This window comes from Coturnix japonica, chromosome 3 (genome assembly GCF_054131305.1).
Source record: "Coturnix japonica strain WE chromosome 3, WE-NBRP24, whole genome shotgun sequence".
NCBI classification, from domain to species: Eukaryota; Metazoa; Chordata; class Aves; order Galliformes; family Phasianidae; genus Coturnix; species Coturnix japonica.
In genome coordinates this window covers 25,196,484-25,224,177 of record NC_140665.1, presented here as the reverse complement: position 1 = coordinate 25,224,177, position 27,694 = coordinate 25,196,484, and the positions used below count along the sequence as shown (strand labels likewise).

The 27,694-nt window shown below is 37.0% G+C and overlaps 1 protein-coding gene across 9 annotated transcripts in view; it reads left to right on the top strand.

Moving 5' to 3' along the window:
• THADA (THADA armadillo repeat containing) overlaps positions 1–27,694 on the top strand; it is a 147,614-nt gene that overhangs the window by 79,024 nt on the left and 40,896 nt on the right. For 7 of the 9 annotated variants that reach the window (XR_014944580.1, XM_015857461.3, XM_015857459.3 and 4 more), the window contains 2 exons: positions 15,746–15,861; positions 26,770–26,855. Coding sequence is in view for 6 of the 9 variants with exons in the window: in XM_015857461.3 (XP_015712947.2) it covers positions 15,746–15,861; positions 26,770–26,855 (202 nt within the window). In the remaining 3 variants the exon portion in view is untranslated. Of the gene's footprint in view, positions 1–5,735; positions 5,796–15,745; positions 15,862–26,769; positions 26,856–27,694 lie in introns of those variants that run through there. The other 2 variants (XR_001553893.3, XR_014944581.1) reach the window with 2 other exon arrangements.

The following is a 27,694-nucleotide window of genomic DNA, read 5'->3' as shown; positions in this document are numbered from 1 at the left end:
TGTTGCTGAATAGCTGTTATTTATTGATATAACATCTAATAAAAGACATATGCTGTATGCCTGTATCCTGTATTGCAGCATAAAGCTGCATCTCATAGATAGTCCTAAAGTGTTTCAATAGCACAGGACTATCTAGTTGTCTTTGAGTAGATCAACAGGTGAATGATGAGCAGGCAGGATTTGAGACTTCCATGAGTGCAGTAGTTATTGCTGTATTAAAATAATAACCCTGAAAAGAATAAAATGCCTCAAGTGCTTCCAGCATCGTAGTGCTTTTTTTTTAAATTATTCTTTGGTTTTCTGATTTAATCATTTACACATTTTAATTGCCATATGACAAGCAGCTATTTCAAAATGAATCAAATTGAAGTAGATTATAGATATTATGAAATGATGATGTAATACTCTTGCAACTGCGCTTATTTATCCTGCAGCTTTTGACTCTGATATATGTATGAAAATGATATGTATGAAAATGATCTAGTAAATGTGTATGTTTGGTGGCCCTGCTAGGCAGGGGGGTTGGAACGAACTACATGATCCTTGAGGTCCCTTCCAACCCGGGTAATTCTGTGATTCTGTGATATATAGCATAACGTCAGGTGGATTGTACTGCCAGAAGTGACTGCCTTCACTTTTCGTTTTTGTTAGGAGCCTTGGTGTATTCTCAGATGGGTAAATTTGCTTTTAAGTTTAATAGAAACTTTTGCCTGCATGTAACTTATAAGTTAAACTTTCAGACAGTTGCACTGAATATGCAGCACTTTCATTTAAAACTCCTCTGATAGTTCTAATGACATAAAAAGCATTTTCAATGTTGTACAGTGTTGTGTTTGTGAAGACTTTAACAAGTTCATTTTCTGTTAACTTTAATTCGTGACCTTGGTCTAAACAAATGATTTCATCCTAAATGTTTTCTAAATTGAGTTGTGGATGCTGTTGAAGTTATCATGTCCAGCTCTGAAACTGTCAGCACAGTAAACCCTTGGGTTTTTTATTTTTGGGGTGCAGTAGGCTGTGATACTGACAGACTTCCTCAGAAGAGGTGTTTATAACCACCTCAGCTTCTGACATTTTTTTTCCATTGACAATTTGTCAAGTACAGTTTTGCAAATGTTTTGCCATCAGCCTTTTCCTTTTTGGGTAACATTTTCCATCCGAGCATTATCTTTTAATTCCCTGGTATTTACAAGGATTACTAAAGGAAGTTGGAGGAAAAGTTTAAAAGTTGAGTCAATCACATGTATTTTTGTGTTGAGTTGGTGTATGAATGGGGCTTATAATGGCATTATCTACATGGGGTTATCCCTGTGGTTTTTAAGAAGCAATTTTTGTTTTTTAGAATTACAGTGCTACAACTTGCCAAGGGAATCCTCGAAACAGTTGTGGTACTGCAATTGCACAATGTATAACACTTTGGAGTGTCCCTAAATGATGGATGATGCTATTCAAAGAAGCGTCATGGGTATCAAACATACATAGTCACAGGTTTTATAGCTGTAAATTCTTAATGGAGCTTGTTGAGGTATTTTTCTTTTAGTTGGCATGATATTGCTGGGAGAGAAGGAAGGAAAAAGGTGTTGTTGGTTTTTTGGTTTTTTTTGTTTGTTTGTTTGTTTGTTTGGAGTGATAAACGCTAGTAGTGTTTTCTATAGGGACTGACTGACAATTATGTGATAAATTTGAGGAGCCTTAAGGTCCATTCTTGCCCGCTGTATAATACAAAAATTGCATTCATTGTATTGCTACAGTATACTGTTATTTTTCCAAATGTGTTTATCTTGTGAAATTGTGTGCAATTTCAACAAACTCCTGGGATATGTTTCTGGATTCTAAATTCTGACAAAGTTGTCTTGTTACTTAACTGCTGAGGTTTGAGTTTACTTGAAGCAGTCATAATTCATACAGTTGCATATGCTTTTTTAAAAAAATCATTTTTATTTCTGTAGTAAATTTTACTGCTTCTAAAAATATAATGCTAAGTTACATGATGACTTTTCCAGTAAATCAGGATATACCATCAGCCCACAGCAATAGTGGCTGATGAGCACAATTTTGGATGTGTTATTCTCAGGATTTAGGGCAGGGTACAGCACAGACACCTCTAGGACTCTTAAAAGGTTTCAGCAAGATAATAATGAATGCATGTGAACATAAGATCAATATCATAGAATGGTTTGGGTTGGAAGGGACCTTTAAGATCATGTAGTTCCTACCCCCTTGCCACAGGCAGGGGCACCTCCCTTTAGACCAGGTTGCTCAAAGACCCACTCAGCCTGGGAACACCTCCAGGGATGGGACATATATATATAGAGAGAGAGAGAGCCATTCTGTTTTTCATCTTTTTGCAGTTTTAATTATAATTTATTGTAGTTACGAGCAAAGTAATAGGACCATACAGGAGATGGTAGTGGTGGCTTCCTCTTTTATTTACTGCTGAATTTAAACTGTTAAGTGTCTTAAAGCTGCAGGCTTTGTCTGAAATCCAGTTTAGTTTGTCTAAATATGATAAAGAGAGAATATTTTATCGATCAGCTTAAGAAATTATTTCAGTTGCTGTCATTGCAAATGCCAACTGGTAAATTATGAAAGTGATTAGGGCACTAGCTTTCAAGTCATACATGGAGATTAACACAGGCAAGAATGAATTCTTGCTGACTGCAAAGAGGAAAGATGCTGAAGACCTCCCTCTAGATAATCTGACTACTGTTTAACTTTTTTAGTGTTTCATAGTTTTTAGAAAAGGAGCACAAAGCATCCTGGTTATTCCTTGCATCACTGATGCAGAATAGCTTTCTGCTGCCTTGGACAAAATCTGACTTGCAGTGTAAATGGTGCATTGCCTCAGCGTCGCTCTTGCTGCCAAGGCTTTAATGTCAGAGGGTTTCACTGGTCTTGTCATCTGCAAACAACATAGGCACAGCAACCCACATGCAGCTGGTCATCGCTAACCCTCTGGGGGTGTTGCAGCTGCTGCAGATCAGCTGAAATCAGTCTTCTTCAGTAACCCCATACAGCACTATAGGTTTGGGGTTGAGTGGCTGGGTGACTGTGAAGAGGAAAGGGACCTGGGGATGTTGGTCAGTGCTCAGCTGAACATGAACTAACAGTGTGCCCAGGTAGCCAAGAGGGCCAATGGCACCTTGGCCTGTGTTAGAAATACAGTGACCAGCAAGAGCAGAGAGGTAGTCGTCCCCCTGTACTCAGCACTGGTGAGGCCACACCTTGAGTATGGTGTTCAGTTTTGCGCTCTGCAGCACAAGAAGGACACTGAGGCCCTGGAACGTGTCCAGAGAAAGCCAACAAAACTGGTGTGGGGTCTGGAGCACAGGCTTTATGAGGAGCGGCTCATGGAGCTGGTATTGTTTAGTCTGTAGAAGAGGAGGCTTGGGGAAGACCTTGTTACTCTCTGCAACTTCCTGAAGAGAGGTTGTGATGAGAAGGGGCTTGGCCTCTTCTTCCAGGCAACAAACAGGACATGAGGAAATGGCTGCAAGTTGTACCAGAAGAGGTTTAGATTAGACATAAGGAAAAACTTATTTCTCTCAGAGAGTGGTCAGGCACTGGAATGGCTGCCCAGGGAGGTGGTGGAGTCGCTGTCCCTGGCAGTGTTCAAGAGGTGTCTGGATGCGGATCTACGAGATATGGTTTAGTGGCTTGTGGTAGCAATGGTAATGGGATGGTTGGACTAGATGATCTTGTAGGTCCTTTCCAACCTTGTGATTCTGTGATTCTATGATTCTCTAACACTTTTCAGTGAAAGGGAGCAAGATTTGCTTAATTTCAATAGCAGACCTCTGCAGACCTAACATCTGTGACTGAGCAGAGTTGAGAGCTTCTTTCATTTAAAGCCTGGCTAGGTTTGACGTTGTCAAACTGCACCTCAATGCAGTGTTTAGGAAATAGCAGGTGTGGTAACATTTACACTTGACACCATCACACTCAGAAAACAGCCTCTGTGCAGTTCAACTTGCAAAGGAAATGGAGCAACTTTAAAAACTGTTCTTAGAACTGTTTTTAGGGTCAGACAGCTGTACTCCTCTGGGATAAAATGAAAGGCAAGCATGCGCAGGTGTTGGAGAAAGTAATCTTGAATAAGAAAATGTGCCGGAAGAGCTTTTCAAAAAGTTAATTCTGCTATAAATGCTGTTCCTTTTCCCTTTCGTCATCCAACCAATTGCATGAGCATGGAAGAAGCAAAAGGAAAACAATACTAAGAAAGAGGTCATCCCAAGCTCCTCTTTTAGCACCTCTTAATAGAAAAGCTCCGTTGAATTCGATCGTCTTACTTCGGAGCTGTTGCTGCACTTGCAGACACAATGTAGTGTGCATATGCCATAATGTTGATGGCAAAGCAAAGTGCACCAGCTAGCTAGAAAAAAATGTTTGATAGCTTTGACTTCAGCACCTTCCTTGATAGTGTCAGATGCTCATTTGTTGAGGCGGCGGAGGGAATGAAAATCTCCACAAGGCCTTGTGGATAATTAAGATCAGAAGGTGTATTTGAGCTATTCTGGGAAGATGTAATCAGCTGGCCGGCTGGATTAAGGTTTGGGAACAAACCAGAAATATATTACAGGTAGAATTTTAATTGTTCAAAGGATAAGCATGAAATTCATTAAGGTTGTTCTGTGATTGTGTAGTTAGCCCTTTCCTTGCCCTTAAGTTTACCTTGGCCAGGGCACTTGCAGTTAAATGGCACTGTGAAAATTACTGGAAAACATTAACATTAACTTGTTATTGTAAGCTGACATCATGCTGAGCCTGATGGGAAGTAGAATTTATAAATAGCTTGTCCATATGTGTAAGGCAAAAATCTGCTGAGTTTTGGCAGCAGAATGATTCATGTATTTTTGCTCTAGTTTAAGTTTCATCATAACTTATCTATATTTCTACGGACTTGTTTTTATAGTTTCAAAAGACACATGTTAGCAGTAGAAAACTAGGAAGGTCATGGTCTGAAATAGATAAACAGTGGGGAAACAGCACCTTACATTTTCTGTGTGCTTTTGGTGATACGTTCCAGATCTTACTGGCATGTATGTAATCTTCCCATTATTCTCTCTGGAGAGCAAAGTGCTTTCTTAAGAGATATGCCTAAAAGCATAATCTAGTCATTCTTTCATCCGCAGGTAAATTCGCACGAGCATGCATACTGCAAGTGACTTGGAAGTCTTAAAGATCTGATTTCTCTCTCTCTCTGTAATGTGTCCCTTGTAGATTTTAAATAAACCCCTTTTTCTGTTTCTTTGTCTGAAATACTATTTTGTATATTTGTCCTTTTGGAATATGAGTTTGAGGGGACAGATAAAAAATTGAGACTCAATATAGCAAGTGAGAACTTTATTTCTTCTGCATTCATGCAGTAGAAATACAAAGATATTTTCTGTTTCAATCCTCTCACTTCTCAAGCAGTGTGCCCTGTTGGAAATATGTCTATCCACTGGTGGTACTATGTGCATTGTATGCAACGAGACTAAGAATGTAGGAGGGCTGCTGGACCAAAGGTTATCCTTTCCATATCTTATGGCACAATTTAGCGGGATCCTCTTGCAGAGATTACTTTCTAGATGTTACTGTATATATACTGACTTTGTAAAGCTGAACTACTCAATATTATTTTACAGTAGGACTTTCTTTTGTCTCCCCTGTAAGTTAAGCACAAATTAATTGTGTTATCTAGACAGGAAGTTACTTTCTATTCCATATTTTAGTTGTGCGTTCCTTTTTGTTAGGGTTAATTTTGGAAGAAGAAAATTATTGTGGATTCTACCTGCATTTAAGTCCATACTCAGGTATGATCATTTTTCTTTTTTTCTTTTATTTTTCAGTAAGAGGTACACATTAATGCATATGTCTTTTCTTCAGAAAGAAACTCATTGGCTGTACTCATGATAGTAATTTAAAAGTGTGCAGGGCTGTTGCTGGCTATCAAATCTGAGCTGATTTGATATCATGATCTGGGTGCATGTTATCGTATCTCCTAACTTTCCAGAGTGGGTGTTTCAACCACAATGGCTGCTGGGAGTGATCTCTGTTCAGATATAAGGTGTTTTAATAGAGAATCAGGCTCCACTTTAACAGCTGAAGTGACTGGTTGAGTTTGGGCAGTAATACTACTGTTTGATGGAACTGTGTAAGTGGAACCATCATTGGTGAGAGTATGCTTGTAAACATGCAGAAATTGAAGCATAAGTCCATCACTTATATACAGAGGTGTGTGCAACAGCAGTCTTGATGTGCAATAACCGTCTTGATGTATTAAAGGGGAAAGATTTGGGAAAATTGTAGTATAGCTTTGAAAAGCACCACTTTTTTAAATAGTTATAGCTAGCTATGTTTGGACATTTAATGTTGCAAATAATTTGTTATGCTTTAAAAACACCGAATGTTATGCTTTTGTTTGAAAGCAGGAGACTGGCATACTTATTTTCTCTAATATGAATTTAAAATTACAAGTAGGAGAATTAGTTTCTGAAGCTGTGAATAAGTTATAATATGAATTTAGAAATGAGAACATCAAGTCTCTATAGCTTAGTTCTAATTATTTTCTCAGCTTGTATGTTGATGCAGGCATTCCTGAGACAAAAGATCAGCTCTCCTGAAAGCAGCACAGCTACAGGGTCAAGTAGCAGAGTACTTTTGAGCACTCTTTATAAACATGTTCTTACTGACTACGTCTATTATGTGTCAGCCTTTCAGTGGCAGTGGGGTATCCTTAAATCTTCTTCCTAATTGTAAGTATCTCTCAGTAAACAAGGGTGTGTACCTTGGACTTTTATTTGCATTTTGTCTCCTTCGTGTGAATGTTTGCAGGATGGCTTGTTGTGTGGCCTACAGTGGAAAGGAGTTGTTTTAAATTGCTACACTGTGGCCCTTGCCCCACTCCACCTCCCCCAAAAATAAAATAAAATGAAGAAAGGAGGGATAAAACTTTATATTCTTGAAAGTACCAGAATTATGATCATGAATAGATTTTGATGATGACAAGGAATAAGAAGAGGAGACTTTATTGTACCTTTCCTATTGTTAGGGTTGTGGGTTGGTTGGTTTGTATCAAAAAACACTGGATTAGCATAATTTTTAACTGTTTCCAACATACAATTTCTCTAGACTTCGAGGTTTTGGTTACTTGCTACTTGTGAAGACAATAGGTATGTTTACAGGAACTAGAAATGCCACACAGTACCTTCTTTTGTCTCTGGTCAAGCTGTCTGGTTAGGAGAATGTGTCTGTGATGCTTACTCATCAGTCAGTTTTGCTTTTACTTAGAGCTGTCTAGTAATTGTTTTCTCATCCATCAGGCAATCTGTAGGTCTTTTTGTTAGGCTTTTCTGCTCACTGCATATATCTCTAGTAATAAGATGAATGACTTGGGCAGGAATGTGGATGTGCTTGAGATTAGGAAGTCTTTGCAGAGGGATCTGGTGGAACAAACACATCCAGTTGTATGGTATTCAACAAGGCTAAATTCTGGGCACTGCACTTGGATCACAGTCTTGCCATGCAGTGGTATGAGATTAAGGAAGAGTGGCTAGAAAATGGCCCGGGAAAAGAGGAGCTGAGGTTGCTGCTCGACAGCTGACTGAACATGAGCCAGCAGTGTGCCCAGGTGGCCAGGAAGGTCAATGACAACCTGGTCTGCATAGTAAGTATTGTGGCCAGTAGGACTACGGAAGTGATTTTCTTCCTGTGCTCAGCTCTGGTGAGACTACAGCTAGAGTACAGTGGTTAGTTTTGGGCCCCTCACTGGAGGAAGGACACAGAATTACTGGAACACGTGCAGAGAACAGCAGTGAAGCTGGTGAAAGAACAGGAAGGCAAGATTTATGAGGAAGGGCAGAGGGAACTGAGTCTGTTTAGTCTGGAGGAGACTGAGGGATGATATCATCACTCTACACAACAACCTGAAAAGGAGGTTGCAGTGAGGAGGCTGTTGATATCTTTTGTCAGGTGACAAGTGATACAGTGCAAGGTAATTGTCTCAAGTGGCTCTGAGAAGGTTTAGGTTGGAGATCAGGAAACATTTCTTCATGGAACGAATGGTCATGTGTTGGAATGGGCTACTGAGAGAGGTGGTGGTGTCACAAACCTCTGGAGATGTTTAAGAGATGTGTTGATGTGGCACTAAAAGACATGGCTTAGTGGTATGCTTGTGTCAGTTGGGAGGCTGGAGTTGATGATCTTAAAGATCTTTTCCATCCTAAGTTGTTTCTTAGATTTTAAAAAAAGAAAAAAGTGCCTTTGAATCTAAGTAGTAAAACAGACTTACCAGATTTCTGTGTGAATGGGCAAACCAGGTACTTCTAAGAGAAAATACAGCTATGATATTTGAGCAAAAAACAAAAACAAAAACAAAACAAAAAACCACCAAACACTAGTGGTATAAGTTAGAAGCAAACTTTTTATTGTTTTGTTTTGTGGCATACAGACATTTTAAGCTAGGATTTAGTTTCATCCTCCTTTTAAAATAGGTTTTTCCTCCAAATAAAATTGGCATTGTATAAGAATTTTGATCTGTGAAATTTTACTTGTTAGCTTTGTTTTAAACAGAGCTCACTTTCAATTTTAAGGAAACATTTTAGTCTTGTGGCTTTGTGGCATATATCTATTGATGAGGAAAAAAAGCTTTATTGCTGTTTTATAGTGTTTTGTACCTTTCATTAGTTGTGGCGTTAATAATTTTCAGACTATTAAACAGGTGTGTTATTCTTGCTCAGTTATATGGAGTTAACTAGCATTGTATTTTTATTCATTACTTCAGACACTTTCATACCTTATTTTACAGCATCCTAATTCAATCAAAGCATGCTTGCCTGCATTTTAATTAAAACAACTCAATTCTGTTTTAAACCTGGCTTTATGAATTTTGATGGACGTATCTGGAGGAAGGATTTACAGGCCTTACTTTCTCATGAATAATAAACCAAAGTTGTGTAATTAGGTGATGAAATGTGCTGACAGAACAAAGCTGAAATTATGGAAAAACTGAATTGTGAACCAGCTGTTGCTTTAACATCGGAGAGAATCTTGATTTTCAGGAAAATATTTGCAAGGGGAAATATTACAACTTCAGATTGAGTTTGTTAATTCATACCAAGATAGATGTGAGGAAGCAAATAATATTTGTATGTAGTAAAAATTTATGACAATCCTGTCATTTACATTTGGCAGAAATCATAATCTGATTTGTCAGTTATGAAATCCAAAGCATGAAATTAAAGATTTCAAAGAACAGAGGTGGTAGGAACAAAGGGATGGTTCTTTCAGTAATGTGGTGCGTATATAAATGATCCAGGACTACAAGAAGTGTAGTTAAATGGTGGCTACTGAAACAGTACATTTATGAGGAGATCACAAAAGAACTGATGATTATTTGAAATTTCTCTTTAGTGCATTGTCATTCAAATATGGAAATAAACGGAAAATATTTACTGCTGGTGTGTCAGAGAATTAATCACCTGCTGTCAGAGTCCAGGGTGTAGGGGTACTGCCTATACTGTCTGGGCACAAAGCTGCCCAGCATCCTGGTCACCTCTTGTGCAGGGTTCATGTGTACATTTAGTCTGTCACACTGGTGATCTCATACCTGACACGAGACTTGCTTGCCATACATACATCAAGAGCATGTATCATTACTTGCATTGCATGCCTGCATTTTCTCTGTGACTTCTCAGACTGATTTTTTTTGGCAACACCAGTATGGATTCTGATGTCTCAACTATGGTTGTTACCACATAGTTGCTATTCAAATGAAATTTGAACCCATGCTTCAGGAATGCAGAACGATTGGTTTATTTAGCCTCACCATTGCTACCTATGCATTCCTAAAAGTCACTGATTCAACACTAATTTTACACAGTTATTGTGTAGCTGCTTTTGTTCCTCAAAGTTGTATAAACTCAAAGGACTGTGTTCATGCCATACATGCTGGTACTAAAATAATATATTGATTCTGTGTATGTATGTGTGTGTATATATTGTGGAGCAGGAAGAAATCCAAAGGTAGATAGCTGTAAACTCTGAAATTTATCTAAGTATCTTCTTGGAAAATTGGGGAGGTAGTTGTAGTTTGTAGTTTCCTTGTAATTAACACACTGTTTTATGCTGCTCTTCCTCAAAAAATAAGATGATTTTCTGTGCTTGTTTTCCACTGGAGAAAATTATAGTAGCTTTGAACTTTTCTATCATCCTAATAAAAAATATCTTCACCGGTCACAGCATTTTGCCAGAGTTTATCTACTCTATCTTTGTAAAAAATAAAAAACTGGATCTAGTTTTCAGGATATTAATTTAACTTTGCATTTGTATTATCATACAGTAAGAGTAAAATTGTATCTGTCTTAAAAAAAGGAGTAGAAAAAATGTGGCTTGTTGGAGGCTTTTTCATTGGCCTGTTTTTGTTCTTCTTTTTGATGGAGGAATTCCAAACTACCACATTTAGCTTAGTGCAATGATCTCTGCTGCCATTTTGCAAACACTCTTTTTGTCCCTCCCTCTTTCCATGTTGCTTCTAACTCCACACTTTGGTGAGCAGCATATTTTTCCAAGCTTCGTGTTTACACAGTGTTTTATTTCAGCTGATGAAACATCTGTATTATTTTTTTAATTATTATCTTTAAGGGATGTAAGTGATCTCTGCCAAGAATGTGTGCTGTAGTGTGATGTCAGTTTGCTTTTTTCAAGAAGTGCAGAAATGAACACTGAGAGCATTGTTTCAGTCTTGCAGTTAGGAATGTGAATATTTGTACTGTATACTTAATTTCATACAAACATAGCTGAGGGCGTGCGTGCAGAAGTTTTTATTGGTTCAGCTCAGCTTAAGGGGAGAAAAGTTTAAGTTTTCTACCTCACTGAGAAGTGTGCAATTATATAACCTTCAAAGTGTTTGGAAAATCTGTTTATTTAATAAAGGCACTTTGTGTGGCTTCATGTTGGAAGCTGTTGTGTTTTTTTTTTTAAGTATGAACATATGTGTATGCACACTAAGTGTCAGTATTTTAGTGTCTGAAGTTAAAGTTGATGATAACTTCAGAAACCTTAGCTCCTCCTTTAAAAGTTAATTGTCTTTTAAGCAAAAAAACCAACATAATAGATCAGCTTGATTAAATTTATGGTTATCAAAATGTTGCATTGTAATTTCAGTGTAGTTATTCAGGCACAAAAAAAAGTTAAAGAAACTTTTTTTTTTTTTTTTTTAAATTTATATAAGCTTTCATCCTCCATTGCATTGCTTCATTACTACAATATGCATTTCACAGCTTGAATACAGCAGTTTGAGCTGATATGACAGTTTCTAAAGATATGATAGACTTCATATCACTTCAGAGTTGATGTGGGGAGATTAATGTTTCTTCCTGCTTCACATGATTCATACATTTGAATTCACTGATATCTAATCTTTGTTTTGTTTAAAAGGCAGTCTTCATTTTGTTTTCCCCACTCATAGAAAACAAATACCTGGAAAACGTTATGTCTGAGTTGTGCTTTGTGTTTAGGCACAAAGAAAACTCTGCTTTGTATGTCAATCAGTGAAAATAAGCTGCGTGTTTCCCTTTCTCTTTCTTCCCTACTCTCCTTCACGCTTTCCCTTTTCTTGGGGATTCTGAAAGTGAGGAATGAGGATAAAGTATTGTCAGTCACAGGGAAGGGAGGCAACGTTTTGGCTGCTGCTGGCTCAGTGTTGGTAAAGCATCGTGAGCCAAAGAGTCTCAGTATGGTCAGTGTCTAGAAACAGCTACTCATAATGAATCAAAGTATCTGTTCTTAATGTGGCTTGCACCATTTTAACAACTCCTGCCCAAGTTGACAGGTAGTCAGTAGCTTTTTCCCAGTGTATTACTTTGACAAACCTGCACAGCTTGGTAGTGGAGGAGTAAAGGACTGTGACCATCTAGCAACTTGTCCATCTTCAGTGCACAGAACTAACTTTGGGTTTTGTGTCTTCAGTCCTGTGAAAAAGACTTCCATCATCTTAAAGGTGGTATCTTTCTTTGTGTTTACTTTGTATCAGACTGAAAGATAATTCTGTCATCTTACAAGTATTTATAAACCTTACTTTACTGGTGAAGCAAATCTTTTGTAACCTTTAAAATAATATGTGTGTATGTGTATTATATATGCACATATATATAATGCCTTAGTGTAATTAAAAAATAAAAATAAAAAAAAACCTACTGAATACTAAAGAAAGACATTTAAACATAAGTGAGGAATTTAGCAAAGGGCCTCATTCAACCAGGCTTTAAACTTGTCTGGGGATGGAGCATCCACAACATCTTTGTGCAACCTGTTCCAGCACCTCACTGCTCTCTCAGTAAAAAAAACTCCCCTTGACATCTAATCTAAATCTCCCTTCCTTTAGCGTAAAACCTTTAACCATTGTCCTGTCACTATCTGCCCTTGTAAAAAGCTGGCTTAAGTTTATAAACTCTGTTTAAATACTAGAAGGCTGCAGTGAGGTCTCCTTGCAGACTTCTCTTTTCCAGGTTGAACAAGCCCAATTCCTTCAGCCTGTCTTAATAGGAGAGAAGAAAAATCATTATTTTATATGTATCAAATGTCAGACCAAGGTAAACCACAGTAGTTTAAACATTGTCTTTAATGAATGTCAACATTTGAACGAATCAAACTTGTGTGAGTTGTACCTTCTAATTCTGATGCTTAAGTGTAGCTCGTGACATCCTCTTATTTTTATACTGTTTGAATAATACCATACTGAAAGGATACGATCAATCTGGAAAGTAAATTGCAGAGCAGTTTTGCTTGAATTTTCAGTATTGAATTTCCTATGTGGACTAATTTAAATTCACAAATTTGCTTTATTTTTATATACACAATACTCTGTTTTTCAAGTCCTTTTGCTTGAATTATCAACTATGTAGGTTTCCGGTGTATTTAGGAGGGATGCACTTAGGGAGTTGTTTTCCAAGCTGATGAGATTAAATTAATTTGAACTTCTAGGAAAAAATATGATAGCCCCTTCATAATTGTGAAACAGCTGTTATATTATTGCTTAGAGATAAATCTCCTGTAATTCCTGGAAGTTAACAGAAGTGCAGAAAAATAAAATCAAGAAGGTTAAGGCATCAAATGGTCGGTCTTCAATTAGCTGAGGATATAAAAGGCATTACGAAGAGCCTATTTTCCTCTTTCAATCCCTTCTAAATTATCCATTGCTTAACAGATGAAGAGAAAACCACAAAATACATAGAAAAAGTAGTAGTAATGCCAATTTTGAATATGGTTTTTCATGAAAAAGATTAATTTTAAGTAGGTAACTGTGAACTGTTTTAATAAGCAAACTGCAACATAGGCAAGAGCGCACTGGCGTAGGACTGAAGGTGGAGACCTCTGGTGAAACTCACAAATGTTTTCCAACTTGTACTTTCGCAAAGTACTTTGTGGAAAATGGTCAGTTTCCAAAGTGATCTTGGGAAAGTTAGATAGATAACCAACTCTCAACAAAATGATGTTTAGTAGGTAGGAGTTCAGAAGATCTAAAACAAGCTCCAGGCTGCTCACTTTCCAGATGTTTGTTGCACACAGAAGCACCTTTTAACACTGGGAGAAGAGTTCATTTCATTGTTCCTGTCATATGGACCTCAGTTACATCACTGCATTCAGTAAGTGGGGAAAAAATCCAAACCAACTGAATGGTGTCTAGAAAACAGTTGTTTACTGTGAAAGATGGTAGTGAAAAATAACACCTTAATTCCAGAACTTGAATTTTGAGTGTGAAACACTTCAAGAGGTTTCCTACAGCTGTTTTCAAGTCTGCTTTATTGGTTGGTTTCTAGATTAGGACGGATAAGCATTTGTTTCATCTGAGAATTCTTAGATCCTACTTCAATGTTTGCTCAGATTACATGGTCTCTTGACATCTCTTCTGTGCTTGTTTCAAACTACTGCAGCTGTTCTTCCTCTTGAATAATTTCACAAAAATAACCCAAATGAAATTGTGTCAACTTAATGCTATGCAGCAGTACTTGTGTTTCCAAAACAAACAAACAAACAAAAAAGATAACCCCAGGAGCAAGGGATAGCTGGAAACCAAGGTCTGAGAAGAAAAATCTGGATGTAGTGGTTTTTCTTGTTCCACAGTGAAGTAAAGGCCCCAGTTTGTTAGTTACTCATAACATTCTTACTTTATAAGTACAGTGTTCTGCTAATAATCTCAGATTTGAGTGTTTTTGTATAACATGCTCAAATGGTCTGATATCATCTCTAAACCTTCCTAAGTTCAGCATATCAGTAGTTGCAATGAATAATCAATGGAGGATGTAATTTTTCAGTTTGCATAGAAACCGTCATATGTCTATCAGTGTATCTTGCAGGATTTTCAAATTTAGAGGCTGTAAGATAAGTCAAATGGGGAGAATCAGCACCCTCTTACTGCTATTCTAGCTTCTAAATTACCTGTGCATGCAAAAGTCCTTGACTTCAACAAGATCTTTCCCATGACTTTAATACTGCTGCATGTATCTTCACATTTTTGCATTTAGAAATTACATTACTAATTACCATTGCCTCTTCACTTGCACGTGAATGAGAAAGGTAAAAGCAATGTAGAATATGACTTGTGTCTGAGAAGTGTCACGCTCTTTGTGTGGAGTCCTACAGGGGATGGGCTGGAGTTCATCTCTGCTCTGCAGCAGGTATCAGCTTTCATCTGTCATTAAATATTTCTTCTTCATGCTTAAGACCAAGATGACTAAACATCCAGATGACCATGAATCTTTTTTTTTTCTTTTCTTTTTTTTTTTTTTTTAAGCTAATTTTTCCTGTATTTTAAATACTACTCAGAGAACTTGTTATTAAACAGTACAAAAAGATCTCAAAGAACAAGAATTACTTGCTTTGTTGACCAGAAGGGCTACCGGTCATGCCTTCTCTGTTGGTATCTTGAATGTTTCCCTTCATAACAGCTGGGATATGCCTACTAGTCTTTCACAATAAGCTCTGGAGGCAATAACAGAGCCCTGTACAGGAAGTTTGGCCTTCTCTGTCCTTGCAAGGAAAAGGGTGTGAACTTCCTCCTCAGTGAAAGCCAGCTGTCTGTTGGGTTTGCTGTGAGCCCAGAATGAAGCATCTCAAGAATAAGAACAAAGATAGTTTGCTGTCAGCACTTCAGAGTGGTTATGTATGCTGATGCTGCTTCCTCTAAAAAGCTCATTGCTCATATGTAGAACATCTGGTACTGCACACTCTGAAGAGCCAATGTAAAGTTTGTAGGCTTCATATCCTGAAATACCTACATTTTAAGTTTGGACAGGGGTTTGCCAGTCATAGCTATTTGATACCTAAGCACTGATTAAAAATTCATCTATATCTGTTTTGCTGTGGGAATTTGTGCCAGGCTGCCCAGCACGTTCCGCTAGCAGTGGTGCAGGCATCATCAAGCAGGTGGCACTGAGAAGAGGTTGGAAGTGGAGTGGTGCTCAAGTTAGCATGGCCAGAAGAGAATTATCAGACCATGCTCTGGCTGCTTCAAGGGCACGAATGTCTTCTTTTGTTATTCACTTGCCGTGAAAAATGAATTGTAACAAATATGCAATTGAAGGGGTCCATATGTCACTGCACCACATGAATACATGCTTTTGCCTGTGTTAACAGTTGTTCATTTTGTGGGTGATTTTCACCTGAGTTATTTGATGGGAAAAAAAAAAAAAACCAGTATCCAGAAACTAGTTTCAATTTAAAAATATATATGTATTCTTTTAAATTTATTTATCTATTTATGTAGGTTTTTCACTTGCTGCAGTCATACTTGGATTCAAAACAGCTTGGTAATTCAGACTTTGAGCAGGGACTCAGTGACATCATTGCCTGCATAGGAAGCAAACTGTGGCTGGCTAAAAGGTAAGATGAAACATTTGATATATATGCATATTATACATATATTTGCATTTAAATACATATATATGTATGGCTGATTTTTATTTTTTAAATGAAATATTGTTTCTATTTCTGTAAGAACTGTGTAAAATGTAAGTGCTGTATTTTTAACCCAGACTTTTTTTTCCTAAATAGGAAGAGTTGAAAAAACACAAATATACTTTACCAGCATACTTTGCTGTATTTCAGTCTTCTTTTAGTTTATTCTCAGCTAAATGTCATAGTCTAGTCATTAAGAAAAAGTCTCTACAGAAGCAGCGTGTTTGAGGAAAAGATGAGTGTTGTATGGGTTAAGAAAAGTATATCGTGTATACTAAGACTTTATGGCTTGTTTTATGACTTGGCCCTTAGAAAAAGAGAAATAGAAAAACTTTATAGCATATTTTGAAACCATCAGAAGTATTTAGTTGGCCACAAACAGCCAGAGATGGTTCTAAAAACAATTCCTTTACGTTTCTCTAAAAGGATATTTGGATGGCCTACATGCTGCAATGAAGAAACATTATTTATATATATATATATTTCTTTTTGTATCTTGGAAATCTACTTGTTCTTGATGATTCCTTTTGAAAGTTCCTCACCAAGAACTTTAAGATAAGCAATCATTGTGGAATGAGAGCACAAGTTCTTTCATAGTTAAATGAGTAAAATATTCCAGAGTACAATTTGCACAGTGAAGAAAGGTCACAAGTGGAGTCCAGTGTGGATCTTTGATAAAAACCTGTGTTGTTTTATGATCATCAAGAGTAAAATCATAAAAGATTTGGGGGTGACTACAGGATTGAGGAAGTTTTTTTGCCAGTGTTAAGTGCATTAGGATAATCAGTTGTGGTTGATCCCTAAGAATTACAGAAATATCTTTTGAGTGAGAGTGGTGAAAGTGCAGGTAAAACTTTGTGTAAGTAATTGTGAAATGAAGCATGTGAATAAAGTAGTCTGGACTTCACTCTGGAAAAAGCCTGGAGAAGGAATTACATGGAAAAAGATTTTTAATGCTCTGAGTCCACACAAGAGGAGAACAGGTTATTTTTGACAACCAAATAATAAAGGTTTTCATATAATTTCATATTAGCTGAGGAAGTCCATGCTGCAAGAAAAGTTTTTTTTTATAAATTCTGTCCTTTTAAAGGTGTTTTGTTTGTTTTCAGAACTAGCCTTTTTAATATACTAGTCATATTATTACCAGCTTTTCTTGGTGTTATCTTGAGAAAGGAAATGCTATGAGTCTCTGAGGTTGTGGCACGTGATAGAGGTGTTTACGTAAACAAGTGTATTTTCTCTATCTCATCTCTCTAACAAAAACCAGCACAGTTGTACATAACAAATATTAACCCTCTGTCTGTTTTTGTGTTGTCTATTTGTTGTAGCCTCCTTTTCATAGTCTTATTTATAGTTAATGCTAGACATTTTTTCAACTTTCTGAAATAATTGTCTAGCATTTTAGATTAGAGGCATACAAGTTTGCAATATGAAATCAAAACTTTTTTTTTGTCTTTTTGTTTGTTTGTTTGTTTGTTTGTTTTTTTAAACTGAGAAAGACAAGCAAAATATCCATGAAACATTTGGTAACCAAATTTGTTTCTACACGTGTATGTGTGTTGGGACTACAGTAACTGATAAAGCTGAAAACAAACAAACAAAAAATCTGATTTCCTTTTAACTTACAAGGAAAAATCTGTCAATTCTACTTAACAAATGAGTGCTCCAGGTGGCATATAATAGGGAAATTTCAGAACATAAATGCCACCTATCAGTCTTTTGGTAGAATGTAATTATAGCTGCACTGAAAATAAAGGGTGTAAATAAACTGATTTACACCAAGTAAGCGGATGTTTTCACTTTTATGTTGTGCTTGATTGTTGTCATGGCAGCATTCTAGCTGTGTCAAAGTCATCATTAAGAGCAATAAAAGTGTCATCTTAACATTAAAAATGACATTTGGTAATGTTACTCTATCAACCTCAGCAGAGTCAATATCTTTATTTACATCACGAGTGACATTAAAACTAACGATCACAATACTAATGGAATGTCAAATGAGTATCTGGTACACTACGTTGTGATTCAGCTTCCTATAGATCTCAAGGAACACAGAGGGATTGGGATTTGCTACAAATTAAAAATACAGATGAAAAGAATTGAAAATCTCCTGTTTTCTGACTTCCTAGTAATACTCCTAAAGAATTTTGTCCTAAAGTAAAATGTTTAATTTATATAGGGAATCCAATAGGGATTTGTCAGGCTCTGTCATACTTAAGTCATCAGTGACTTTGAAGAAGCGGTGACTAATGAAGTGCCAAAATGTGCTGTTGTTGTTAATTATTTAGTGCAGCAAACAGCCTGTTGTAAAGAACTGTAGAAGGATCTTAGGAGGCTAAGCATCAAGATAATAACGACAGATAAAAGTTGCATCTAGAAAGTGATATGTTTAGCTTTACATGTAGTTTGATGGTGGTCTGTGATGACTGTTAAAGCTTATAAGTGATAAATTTCTTTTATTCAGTGCCCGGAGGGAAGTTAAAACAGGAAACTGAAAGTTGTTGGTACAAAAAAGAATGAGAACAAAAGAAAGAGTATTTTGTACCAATGTGTAGCCGCATCTGAAATGTGCCAGTTCTGATAGTTTCATCTCAAAATAGTGTTATAGATCTGGGGAGGAAGCATGGCAACAATAATCCAGGTTGGTTTGGAATCTACTCCATATAAGAAATGGCTGTGTAAAGTAGAACTATGAGGCTTGTAGGATGGAATGCTGAATAGTCATAACTTAATCTCGCGGCCAGAGAGGGTGGTGCATTACTCCCTGTCATATGCTCATCCCTTCCTTTCTCATTCCTCCTCCTTCTGATTTGACTTTATAGAAGTAAAAAAATAAAAGGCCCGAACTGAATTTCAAAGCAGTGATATTTTTCAACTGGTATTTTCTGTCTTTTGTTAAGGCAGATTGATGATAATGAGACATGGCTACTTTTTCCACCAACTTCCTGCATTTTGCATATCTTTTAAATACTAATTTATCTGAGTATTCAAAAATAATGTTTCTGGTTTTTATGTCATGGTGAGTGAGGACTGTCTTCCATTTCTCAAGGTAAAATTTGAAACTTCACTTGCAGGCTTATGCTTCATTTGACCTTTTTTACTTTGTTCTAAAAATACGCTTGTTTGTTAGTCTGAAGTGATTCAGTGATATTATTGCTCCTGCCGGCCCAGTTATGTAATTGCATTTTTCTGCAAAGATGGGAGATGTGGGATGTTTGAAAAGAACAAAGGTTTTTAGAATGCGTGAAATGAGTCTGTTGGGTGGCTGAGATGATGGAATGAAGTGATGGAAGGTAATCTGGTGAAAACTTTTTAAAAAAATAAACAATATATCAAACTATGCCTTTGAAAGGGTTCAACTCCCTTTTATGTGAGTAAAAGTAGATGGTTTTGTGTTGGCTTTTTTTGTAATTTCTGAAAGTTTTTAGCTCAGCTGCATACCATGGAACTACAAGGTAAACTCTAAGTGCCTTCTGGTTCATAAATACAGAAAACTAAAAGAACAGCTTTTTGAGCTGGTGATTTGGTACACAGAAGTGCCGGAAATATCTGTCTTGTTTCACTTGTAGCCTTTGGCATGGCAAAGTATTGGTATTGGAAAATTTGTGAAATCATGTCATTGCACAGCTTTGCTGTAGGATGCTGTCTTCTCGGGCTTTTAGTTTGATTTCCTCCTACCCCCTCTATGTTCTTTATGGAGACCACAGGAGGGGGGAAAAAGACTTTGAGGTTCTGCCAGACATCAAATAGCATGTTCTGCTAAACTCATTTCATGTGCTATTTCCTAACTGAGAGCTTGCCTGCACTGGGAAAGCTTATTTTTAACACTGCTTTCCTTAAACTAGCATGGAATAGAATTGTACAGAACCAACTGGCTTTGCATTTTGCAAAGGATCCCTTGTAAGGCTGGACTAGTGTTGTTGTGTGCACCTACCTTTGTCACACAGTTGTCCCATGCTCTTTTGTGATGCTCTTTGTTATGGATAGGGTTGCTTATGGCTGGGTTCTGATGAAGGAGCACAAGATTCAGGCTCATGTAGCAAGTACATGCAAAAGTAATTCCAGGTCTTTGCTTAAAATCACTGGGAGAGTGGCGCACAAGTATATACTTGCTTGGCTTTCTTAAGGCTGTCTCTGGGATGGTCCAGCTGTATCTGTTTTGAATGAGGGAAACCTTGTGTGTATTTGAGCAGAGAGAACAGTGAACAAAGCAGTATTGTGCTCTAATGGTAGCAGTGTGAAAAATTTCCAGAGGCAAATGCAGGCACATTCAGTTGTAAATGCAAGCTGACTATGGAGTGTCTGCAGGTTTGCAAGCAGCCTCCTTTGGAAGGGGGATGTTATCTGGGAGCTGGAAGGTCTTTCAGAACAGCAAGAAAGCAACAAGAAAGGAGAAAATTAGAACCTCCTCCTTGGCAGGGTTGGCTTGCTCTTGGGATAGATCTCTTGCCTCTTCCTCTTCTACTGCATTAAGACACACCTTCCTGTCCTTCAAAAGCCCTGTGTGTCCTGGCGTGTTTCCATTTTCTAAACTACTCTGCCCCTCCATTTCTGTCTTTAAAAATCTATGCATTAAGAATTGTACTGAAATATCTTTTATCTGTGGTCTGTCTGCATCACACAGCTTTCTTCAGAAACTGAAAATAGTTTGAATGCCTGAGCCTGGCTCTATAGAGTTTTGTTTACTAGATTTCACATCCAAAAGTTACTTTCTGCTGGCTGGACTGTAGTAGTAATTCATGTATGTGCTATTACAGACACAAAACACTGGGAGAGAATGACTTTTCTCCTGCTCCAGATTGAAGCTAAGCATACCAGTATGACCAGTTGCTGCACATCAGGTGTGCAGTGGTAATTTATTAATCTGCACTTACTCAGCTGTGAGCCTAATTCAGCATGGTTTGTCTTCTGTGTTAATTGTTTTGAGAGCACAGTCATAACAGTTATGTCATTCTTTATAAATGTATTCTTGAGGTTTCCATTTAAATCTTACATGCTTTTTGCAGACAAATTCAAGTTGTAGTATTGCTCCAACTCAACTCTTTCACCAGTATCCTTAACACAGCTACATATTGCTTAGCTATACAGATGGTGATTGCTTGGTTTGGAACACTAGCTTTGGATATCAGTATAGATGTGTTTTAACATAAGACCAAATTTGAAGAAGTACTTTTATTAAGTAAAAGTATTACTTTGCTTAAGTAAAAATATTATAAAAGCAAAGAAAATATTTTTATACCTGTTCCCAGATACACTGTTAACTTAAGTATGAACACTGAAGGAGGACTGAGAACCAAATAAGGTTGTTGAAGATGTGTTCCCTCCATTAATGCAGTGTTTGAATTAGTCATGAAAAACAGTTCAATTACAGGTTTGGGGAATAAATGCTTAATCACCTGAAAACACTTTCCAAAAAATTAACAACAGTTTCAAAGGTCATGTCCTTATAGGCTGCGTTCATCCTCAATATTAATTGTGTAAAATCCCTTAAATTTGCACATGGAATTAGTTTGACCTCTGAAGCTTTTAGGATGTTGTAAGCGCTCACATTTGGTTCTCGTTAAGAGAACAAAAAAGAAAACATTATTTTATCAATCTGGTATGCTATTTCAAAAAACAGCTCAACAACAGCAAAACACACCCTTCCAGTATCATTCACCAAGGACAGCTAGAGCACAAATTAATTTTTTTAATAGCTGAAACTCAGGAGTTTCTTGATGATACCAGGGAAACTGACAGCACAGCAACGTAGTGGTCTGGCTCTGGTGGTGGTAGGAAAATTTAAATCACCAGATGAGCAACTTTCCTCTTAGATATAATGTCTGCTGTTGTGCAGGATGAGCTGATCTTGGGGAGTGGGCAAGTCAAGGGCTCTGTTCACATAATGATTACTCCAAGATGTCAGCAGCACAAGTAGGCAATCAGGTGCACTGTTACTCGATGTTTGTATTTCTGTGTGTGTTCCGGTGCTTCTAGGAACTCAGCAAGCATTACTTGGTAGTGTAGGTTTTGTTGGTTTTTTTTGTTTTGTTTTGTTTTAATTTAGAGGCTTTTCATTAACGTGTAGTTCTCTTGGCTGTGATATTCGCTGATGTGTCGGTTTTGTATTACTTGGTTAAAAATGCTATGGCCAAAGTTTAATAATTAAATCTATTATTAATGTCTCCTCAAGAAGACATGAGGAAGGCTGTGCATCTTTTAATGTTCTTTCAGTGCTATGTGACATGGGCTCTGAGAAAAAACAAATTAAAATGTGAAGGCTGCCTTCTGAACAGATATCCCCTTCAGAACACAGTGTTTAGGCTACTGCAGAGTTGGAAAGCTAATAACTAAAGCATCAGGAGATCTATGTTTAAATCAGCTGCTCACTGTATGTGTAGGTGTGAACTTCCAGAAGCTTTGTGGCTCCCATGAATGACAAATGCTTGTTTTCCAGGTCTTTCTTTGGGTATAACTGGTCCAGACAAGCTGGCCTTGTATAGGCTACATAAAAGAAGATTCCGGACACTGAAAGAAAGAGAGTTTGGCAGAGATTTTCAATTCTTCAGGAAGCAGTGTGCTGGAAATTGATAGGGAGAGAAAGGTGCCCTGTAAACCTCAGATTTACTTGCCAGTGAACCATCCTGAGTAAATATGTCTGTGGAGACAAAGGTTGTGAAACACGAAATAAGAAGTTGAGTGAATGCTGTCCATAAGTACCAGCTGATATAGGGTGTGTTGGCCTTGAATCACAGTTCTTCCCTGAGGTTATAACAGAGCTGAAGATGAAATTCTACTCTTTATTGTATGCAAAATGTCAGGCTTTTCCTGAGGTACTATGGAAAAGCTTAATCCTGTGAAGGGGTGTTCCATCCAGGAACTAAAGGATTTTTTTCAGCCTTTCCAAGGTCTCTAGAAACACAGAGTTCCAGTATTAATGACTTTTCAATTAAAGACCAAATAAGGAATGGGCAGTTCATTAAATCATTTTTTTTTTTTTCTCTTTGGAAATCAATTTGAAAACAGTCACACAAATCACAAGGATGGTTCTCTTTTTGTACTCAAGGCAGCCTTGAATTGACTTTATGAGGAGAAAATGTATTTAAATTTTTGTTCTTTATTTTAAAAAGTATTATTTCAGTTTGACAAATGAGATTACCTTGTATTCAGAGTTGGAAGAATTGAAATCAACCATACTCTTTGAACAGCTTGGAAACTTCACGACTGTTCTCAGAGCTTCAACAGTTTTTCTGTGTGTCCCTATGATACCTTACTATACTAAGGTATCTGCAACTAAAGTAATTCACAAGGAATTTTTTCTGTGATTTTATTTAATAGACATAGCCTGTCAGGCTGCATTTAAAATTTATGTTGTATTTGTTCACTTGAGTTTGAGAAAGTATGATTTTTATGTCATGAAGTGTTTAGTAACCATAACTTGTATGCTTATTGCTCTTGTTCTGCTAATAGTTTTGTAATTATCTGTTTCCTTATGAGAAAAAAAAAATTGAGCAGAGTGCATTCCCTCTTTGGAAAACACCGAATTTCCATTAACTGGCATAGCTGACAACTAGTATTGTAAACATTAACTCAATTAAATACTTTTTACCTCAGCTTTGTTCCAAATGCAATATATTATTATTACTGTTATTGGTGTTTATACCTATGCAAGGCAATGCTCTTTTGGAAAAAGAGGAACACTACAGGAGAAACATGTTTCTCTTCAAGTTATCTGACATAGCATCATTGAAAGTTGGGGCTTTTGAGAAGAGAATGGAAATATGTAGAAGTTGTAAATCAAAATACGTTGTTATTCTATATAAATGTGTCTTGGCCTTCCTCATTCATACATATATATTTGGATGGTTATAACTGGCGTCCTGTAGAGGAACAACAGGCTGTAAATATAGTTCAGCTCTTTTCCAGTGTTCTGACAGAACTGGGGCCATATGGGTGAGCTTTCCATGTTCTTTAATTCTTGTTGTCTCCTTTGGAAGAGGAGACAATTTCCTCTGTCATTCATCAATGTTGTTCTTCTTAAAAATAGATAATGCTAGAAAAGGAATATTAGAAGCTAAGCCTGAGGCAGCTGAAACTGTGTGTTGAAGCAAAGTACACAGGAGGTCTGTGACCAAATATTGGTGATTTCTTCAATAAATGCCAGTTTAGTTTATGTTAGATTTGTAGTCCAAAATAAGCAAACCAGTGACCATCTTAAATTGAGTGTGACTTAACTGTAAAATGTGAATTTTTCAGTCTGTCTGTATCTTGTTATTAGTATATATGCTTAGCAGTGCTAATACAGTATTAATTATACAGCACTACTAAGTACATGATATTGTCTTGATGTCAACTAAATATTTCTGGGTGGACATTCCCCTGTGAGATATGAGAGTCCTTACAGCGTCTAGCTCTGTGCTGTTCAGAGTCACATTATTTGGTATTGTTTATTATCTGGAGCAAGGCTATGATGTATTTATTTCCATTCGTATTCAGTTTGGAAGAGAACTAATTTTGGGGTTCCAGATGCTAGAGCTCCCACCTTTGCTACCACTGTGACTTTATTGCTTGGAAACATATTTCCTCAAAGCTTGTTTATGAGAGGTCCAGTTTATTTGGGTATCTGCATTAAAACAGAAACATCTTGTCCTCTTTCCATTCCCATTGTTTAAGTTCTGCATGAACAGGTCATCTTAATTGCTGCACAGTGTATCATTTGAAATGTCCAGCATGTGATTTTTGGCTGTCGGGTCTGTTATGCAAATCAAAATTTAATTGTCTTAAAGACTCAGCTTTCTGCTATAGTCTCAACAACACTGAAATTTCTTTGTTTTGGAAAACTGAGTTTCCTGTTGCGTTCATCTGGCACACATGACCGAGATGCACAAGCATCACCAGAGCAATAGAGCAAGCCAAGAACAAACGTTTGGCGTGTTGCAAGCTAAAAAATCCTCATTTCAAAATCAAAACATACATATGTGTGTACTCAGAACAAAGTGATAAACGCTGAAAAGCTGGACTGGAATGAAAAAACGTGTCAGTATTGCTGTTGTCACTTCTTCAGTAAAGGTTGCATCAACCATGTCAAGGGAGCTGAAGTGCAGTGGGCCCGTTATGTACCACATCTTAATTTAAATCTGTCATGGGTGCTTTCATCCATTTTGCAGGTATGGTAGACCTCAGTGTTTCTTTTTTTTTCTGAGAAGCTCATCTGCCTCTTTTTCAGTGGTTGACCTTCCTAGACCTATGAGTATTTCTTGTTTGTTGTTTGTTTGTTTTTTTCCTCTTCACATAGATGTGGCAACAAACTATATGCATGAGATACACAAAAAAGTTTTGTTTAGTCTGTTTGGAAATAAATTAATCTTCCTACTTCAGCTTTTTAAAAACAGGCCACATTAGAAATGCTTTGACTTCTCATGGTATCAGTTCTCATTGATGTACATGCTCTCTGTGGGCAGGGTTTTAGCTCTCTAGCTTGAAAGCAAGTAGTAAGAGGCAAGTGTGAAAAAGCTTTGGGAGCCTCATGACTGCTTGTAAGAAAGTGTCTAAAAAAGAAAGTGAATTTAAGGAAAAGATAGAAAAATCTCTTTAAAAGAGAAGTTTTCGTAACATCTATTCTTGTGTACGTTATATGGATGCCTAACATTGTAGAGGATAAAAGTAGTTGTAAGTAATTTGTAGTCATTACAGTGTTTATGAGTGGAGGTAAGAGCAGCGCTTCTGGTAAAAGCTGTCTTTTTAATATGGTCATAGAATAACTCTCCATGATCAAATACAGCTGCCAAACTTCTATGCAAGATCTTCAGATTATTCATTTTCATGTCAAAATCGCATGTCTTATTTGAAGAAGATTTTTTTTCTTCTTGAATTTTAAAGATGTTACAAAGTTCAGAGTGTTTGTTGTAACATAATTAATTAACAATTTTTTTGAAAGAGCTCCGATGTCAAGATAAGCACACAAAGTAAGTGCCAGATAAAATAAAAATGAAATACTGAACAGAATTAGTCATACTTCAGACTTGTGCCTCGTGATTCTAGAAGTTTTTCAGTGCAAGTCCCATTGGACTCATCAAAATAATTTCTCTGTTTTGAACTAGATTTCCTGTTCACATATGAAGTAATACTTCAGGAAAGGTTCTTCTGGCTGAAACATACAATGATAATAATATAAAGAAAAATAATGATGTTAATCCTATACAAATAAGTTAACCTCACTTTACATTTCCAGTTTGAGAGAATACGTTATTCGCTTATGGCTTCAAGAGTTGGAACGGAAAGTAGTTCATTACCAATTTGTATTATGTTCAAATCCCCAATATTCTTGTCCAGAAAAAAGGTCTAATTTTAAGAATGTGTGTCCCTCTAGTCTTCGTCAAAACAATGAGAACACTGTGCCTGTTAAAAAGCTGTAGCAGATACATTTCATCCTTTTTTATTATTATTATTTATAATCTGGAACAGTAAGACCTGAACTTAGTTTTGTTAATGCATTTAATTACACACATTGTCCATAAACAAAATGAAGACTTACCAAAGCAAGCTGATTAATCCAATAATAATGAAATTTCTAAACTGAGATTTGGTGGAATAGATGGAGGAGAGGTGTTGGGATTCCTGTTAGGGAGATTGTCATTCACAGTGAACCAGAATGTGAAGCTTGCATAACTTGGCCTACTTATTCTGCACATGCAGTCTAATTTGATCTGTTGATCTTCATTAATTAAGTAAAACAGACCTAAGATTGTCCACATAGCAAGAGACATCGGCAGTTTTCTAAGCTGTTGAATTGTTAGTTTTTTTCCTGAGCATAGATGGAAAACAGTTTTCATAACTAGTAATTTGATTTTATAGGCCAAATCCTTGTTTGGTGACCAGAGCTGCTTTTCTCGATGTCCTTGTGATGCTGAGTACTCACCTGGCAAATTCCCAAAAGCAAGGTAAGTCAAATGCAGTGTTTTGGAGATCAGACTGAAAGTCTGTGAGGAAGATTCTGATCTGTACGGAATTTAGAGAAACAATAACATGCTGCTTATAGTCATGGTACCTTACTGAACATTGGAGACCTTTAAGTAATTTAGCTGATTGACGTGAAAGAGCCATTTATTTTGTCTCCCACAGAGCTATTCCTGGAGATTGTTGATAGGATGAATGGGGCACTGCTCCTTGTCAAATCTCGGAGCAGTGATCTTGCAATATTCCTAATTCTAGAACTGTGTAACAACAAAAACATGCCTTCCAGTTTTCCAAAATGTTTTGCAGAACATAAACCCCAGAATATTGCCACCTTAGTCTTTCCCCAAAGCCATGGAGGCCTTCAGGGACACCTAGAATTGTTTCAGGAAAACTGCTTTCTCATATTAGGAAGCTTTATAAGGTGCAACCATGCAAAATGTTCTGTAAACAATAGGGAAAGCAAAGGTATGGAGGGAAGAACCATTTCCATTTGCCTGTATATAGGCAACTTTATGTCAGGTGCTTCCCTGTGCACCTGCCTTATTTCTTATGAAAAGCTGAGAAATAAGTTTCCTCCTCAGTTGAGGAAAGCAAATAAAGAGTAGTACATTAATCATTAGTCACCCTAGTGGCTAATTTTACTGCTGCATTTAATGCATTGAAATGTTCTTCATTTCAAGTAATTGTACTTTGAGGGCTGTTCTTTATTTTAGAACAAAACCTTTTTGCTTGTGATATATGGCAGATGCATTTTTGTTCTGATCTTTGGTAGAGGTTGTTCCTTTTATTCCATAGTTGCTGTTCATGTACTTTCATGTGGATG